Here is a 5235-nt window from a genome sequence, read left to right on the forward strand (position 1 = left end):
TGGTGGCTGGAATAGAGGCCAAGGTTTTTATCACCTATCTTACTCATTACCTCAGTAGTGCTAGAATGCCATTGTTATATCCTTTAACAACTAATTATTGAAAGTGTACCTTGACAATAGAATTAATTCTAGCTGCCCTCTGTGTGTTACATTTCAATTCTGACCTCACTGTTCCCAATCCCCATTTATCATTCTCTCTGTGTGTGTGTGTGTGTGTGTGTGTGTGTGTATGAGAGAGAGAGAGAGAGAGAGAGAGAGAGAGAGAGAGAGAGAGAGACAGACAGACAGACAGACAGACAGACAGACAGACAGACAAGGAATCTCAAAGCTATTTTGTTCCATGACATCTCCACTTGGCTTTTAGAGAAGACATTCAGTGTTTCATATATACAGGTAGTCCTCAATTTGCAACCAAATGTTTAGCAACCATTAGAAGCTATACCAGCACTGAAAAAAGTGACTTGCAATTTGGACGCTTGGCAACAGGCATATATAATGGGTGAAGCAAGCAAGGCTGCGTGACACAGGTGGGTGAGACTAGGATTTTATTATTGGCTGGGATTTTGCTTGTTTGTGCTAAGCCAGCTTTCAGAGCTTCAAACACAGTTTGCATTTTTCTCATCACAAAATGGCAAAAGCCATGTTTCCTCCTGCTCAGTAAAGGCTTTTGCTGGAGCTGCCCACAAAGATTTTATGGGTGGCAAAGTAAGGATAAATAAGGGAACACCTGTTTGCCTGTGTGACAAACTCGGTTTTCTGCAGTTTGGTTAGGTCATATAGGAACGATACAGGCAGTCCTCGACTTACACTCACAATGGAGCCCAGAATGTCTGATGCTAAGCAAGAAAACTGCTAAATGGCTTGTCTCATTTTACAACCTTTTTGCCACAGTGGTTAAGTGAACCGCTGCAGTTGTTAAGTGAATTCAGCTTCCCCCACTGACTTGTTGGAAGCCAGCTGGGAAGGTGACAAATGGTGATCACATGACTCTGGGAGAGTGCGGTTATCATGAATACACGCCAGTTGCCAAGTATCCGAATTTGGATTATGTGACCTTGGGGAGGTTGCAATGTAAGTGTGAAAACTGGTGTTAACGCTGCTAACATCGGATGTTTTTGCTTCGACAACAGTTAGAGATGCAACCATTTTATTTTTGTTTTACTTTTAGAGTTAGATGATGCTGGGGGGAGGGGAGGAATGTGCATGAGAGTTTAGATAGACATAACAACACTGGACCTAGTGTGTGAACCAAGGTTATTGAAATAAGAGATGATAAGAATTGGCCGGCTGAAGAACTGGAGGGAGAGTCTGCATTTCAAGCTAATTGGGGAATGTGATTTATGACAGTTAATTGGAGGAGGGAATTGTGCTTTGATACTATGTGCTCAGGGGAGGGGAATCTAGTTTTTGGCTTCAACTGTGTTAGTGCCGAAACAATGCTTCGAAGTTCTTTGAAGAGTTTCATTTGTCGGAACCATGACAGCTGGCTGTAAATTACTTGTTCAGTGCTGCTGTAATCTCCAACAGTCTGTAAACGAATGGTTGTAAGTTGAGGACTTCCTGTAATCTGTAAACCATGTTTTATGGCTTAGCATTCTGAGAAGCCACCTTCTACGATTTTGCCAACAGAACAGAGTTAAAGCAAACCATGGCATAGAATTCACGGACCCAGCTCCTGTATTTTAAGAAAACAGGATTCCTGGCTTGCTGCATGCAAGTAAGAGCAGGACATCCTTTTTAAAAATATATAATAATAATAATAATAATAATAATAATAATAATAATAATAATAATAATAATAATAATAATAATAATAATAATAATAATAATAATAATAATAATAATAATAATAGTAAAGTTGGAAGGGACCTTGAAGGTCATCTAGTCCAACCCCCTGCTCAGGCAGGAAACCCTATACCATTTCGGACAAATGGCTGTCCAGTCTCTTCTTAAAAACTTCCAGTGTTGGAGCATTCACCGCTTCTGGAGGCAGGTTGTTCCACTGGTTAATTGTTCTTAATTGTTCTCTTATCATCTAGTTCAGCGGCTCCCAACCTTTTTTCCACCTCGCACCCCTAGAACGCTTCTGATATATTCTCGCATCCCTTACAAAAGTTCAAAATAACGGCAATGAATTGTGCATATACACTATAATTTTGAAAACCCAAGTTTTCGTACCCCCTGGAACATTGTCTCGTACCTCCGGTTGGCAACCCCTGATCTAGTTGAACCTTTCTCTTGTGTTAAGGTAATGATTTAGAAGCTAACCAGCTTGTATAATGTAAGATGAATGATGCAATATTAGGAATGACTCAGCAGGAGTCTGTATCCCTTTAAGAGCTTGAGTATAAAAGGGAAGGCCTTGCTGGAGTCTTTCTCTCTCGTCCGTTTCCTGCTGTAATTGCTGTATATTGGAGTTCGCTGTTTCACCATGTGTATGTATCTCGTTTCTAGTGTATATTTGTAGATAGTGTGTAATATAAACCACCATTTAATACAAACCACTGTTTACTGCATTTACTCCTGGGTTACCTCAGCGCAATAAGGCTGTGCGTGCTCTGACATCTTGGTCCCAATCTGGAGATAGCACATTAAGTTTTGATACAACTTATTTCTTTCTAGCCCTTGATTAGTGGAAACTGAAGAAGTTACCTGGCTTAGGTTCCTGCTCCAAAACGCACATCTTATTTTAAGCTAGGAAAGAGTCTCTGGAATTCATTTGAAAGGTGATGTCAGAAGATCAAACGTACCTAATGATTTGTCCTTCATCTCCTGGAGTGGCAGGTCTTAAACCTAAGACTATATGGCACACCTAGACAAAAAAAAAGAGATGGGAGTGAAAAAGAGAAGGTGAGAAAATTTACTTGTGCCAGACAAAAGGGCACAAAGTTAATAAGTTATTCTTCTCGGTCAGATAACGTTTGAACATCTATTTTGTATCGGAAGTCCTCGACTTGCGACCACAATTGAGCCCCAAATTTCTGTTGCTAAGCGAGAGAGTTGTTGAGTGAGTTTTGCCCCATTTTACCAGCTTTCCTGCCACAGGTGTTAAATGAATCCCTGCGGTTGCTAAGTGAGTAACATGGTTGTTAAGTGAATCTGGCTTCCCCAATGGACTTTGCTTGTCAGAAGGTTGCAAAAGATGATCACATGACCCCGGGAACACTGCAGCCGTCATAAATATAAGCCGGTTGCCAAGTTTCTGAATTTTGATCAGGTGACCCTAGGGATGCTACAACGGTCCTAAGTGTGAAAATCAGTCGTAAGTCACTTTTTTCAGTGTTGTTGTAATTTCAAATGGTCACTAAATTGTAAGTCGAGAACTACCTGCAAAAGATAATTTTCCTATTCAAAGTAAACAACTGAGGCCACTGGCAGCTGGAAACATCTGGCCAGAATGAAGCTATCACAAATAACTCAATTCAGACATTGTGCCAAACCAAGTTTCTGCTTCCAGAATCAAATCATCATTTCAGGGCTGCTTTCATTCCCCATCCTTATCTGTATGCTAAATGTCTCTCTATTGCAGCCTTCTCTGTCATACTGGATTTATCCCCTGCCAACTTCATTTAGTACACTGAATGCATACGCTAGCTGTGGCGTGTAAGAATTCTGGCATCTGAAGCTGCAGCTCAGTACATACATGCGTCGCCTCGTTCTACGAGCAGGACGTAACGCTTGGCAAAAGGGCTGCCCAACCCAGTTTGAGAGAGCAGGTAAGAATGATGCCGCTGAACGCCTCCACCTTCTTGTTCGTCTTGCAGAATATCTTTTCCCCCATTCAAAACAACAGAATTTTGCTTTAAGATCTTCTAAAACACCACAATGTGAGCCAACTATGCTGGGCACTGTTATCATTCTTTTGAACGGTCACTAAACAAATAGTTGTACGTTGAGGAGTTATCTGCATTATTTTATTCCTCTCTCTCTCTTTCCCTCCCTCCCTTCCTCTCTCTTTTTCCATCCACCTCCTTCCCTCCTTCCCTCCTCCACTTACCTACCCCCTCTCTCCATCTTTCTCCTTCTCTCCCTCCCTTCTTCTCCCCCTATCTCCCTCCCTCTCCTCCACTTACCTACCCCCTTTCTCCTTCTTTCTCTCTCTCCATCCCTACTTCTCTCCCATCTCCCTCCCTCTCCTCCACTTACCTACCCCCTCTCCCTCCCACCATCTCCCCTTTTCTCCTTCTCCCTCCCTACCTCTCTCCCCCTATCTCCCTCCCTCTCTCCTCCTCATACCTACCCCATATCTCCCTCCCTTTCTCCTTTCCCTCCCTCTCCCTCCCTACTTCTCTCCCCCATCTATCTCCCTCCCTCCCTCTATCTCTCCCTCCCTCCCAACCTCAAAATGGCAAACCTATGCACCAGTGCACACCAGCCCATTGCTTGTGTGGCCCAGTTGTCCTTCCCCCCTGCCCCACTGGGCCACCAAGCAGCAAAGGTTGGACTACCACCTAGAACTAAGCAACCTAGAACTAAGGAGAAACTTCCTGACTGTTAGAACAATTAACCAGTGGAACAACCTGCCTGCAGAAGCGGTGAATGCTCCAACACTGGAAGTTTTTAAGAGGAGACTGGATGGCCATTTGTCTGAAATGGTATAGGGTTTCCTGCCTGAGCAGGGGGTTGGACTAGAAGACCTCCAAGGCCCCTTCCAACTCTTCTATTATTATTATTATTATTATTATTATTATTATTATTATTATTATTATTATTATTATTATTATTACTACTACTATTATTATTATTATTATTGTTACTATTATTGTTACTATTGTTACTATCTTAACCACTTTACCAAGCCAGCTGATGTTAGTCAGGCAAAAGAAGCACCTCTGCAAAGCTCACACTTCCCAAAAAAAAAACCCAACAACTTCAAAAACAAAAAACAAAAAACCAGGCGTCCCCAGGAATGCAACTGACATAAGAGCTGATGCAGCATTTGGCATTCCGTGACTGCAAAGCAGGCAGCCAAATCCAAGGCCTGCGTTCCACGGGAGGTTTGGGCTTGCAGGAAAAGTACCTGAAAAAGCAGATTCAGGAATTCGTTGGCAAGAGCACTTTTCACACTCCAGATCTGATAATCCTCAAGGGTGAGATGACCAAGCTGAAGTGGAGGAGGAAGGAAGGAAAATCAATGGTTTGTTTTTTTTACCCCAAATGTTTGGCTCAATGCTTTCTCTCTATCCTTTCCTCCCTCCCTCCCTCCCTCCCTCCCTCCCTCTCTCTCTCTCTCAC

At 42.6% G+C, this 5235-nt stretch overlaps 1 protein-coding gene across 1 annotated transcript in view; it reads right to left on the minus strand.

Annotated features, from left to right (window-relative positions):
* The window catches only part of USP32 (ubiquitin specific peptidase 32), a gene marked incomplete at its 5' end in the record, with an annotated part of 78086 nt that overhangs the window by 64793 nt on the left and 8058 nt on the right, over positions 1–5235 (minus strand). Inside the window, 2 exons of the mRNA XM_015822878.1 lie at positions 2751–2812; positions 5021–5104. Of these exons, the coding sequence (XP_015678364.1) occupies positions 2751–2812; positions 5021–5104 (146 nt within the window). The remainder of the gene's footprint in view (positions 1–2750; positions 2813–5020; positions 5105–5235) is intronic.

This window comes from Protobothrops mucrosquamatus, unplaced genomic scaffold, assembly GCF_001527695.2.
Source record: "Protobothrops mucrosquamatus isolate PMUCROS unplaced genomic scaffold, P.Mucros_1.0 scaffold1714, whole genome shotgun sequence".
NCBI classification, from domain to species: Eukaryota; Metazoa; Chordata; class Lepidosauria; order Squamata; family Viperidae; genus Protobothrops; species Protobothrops mucrosquamatus.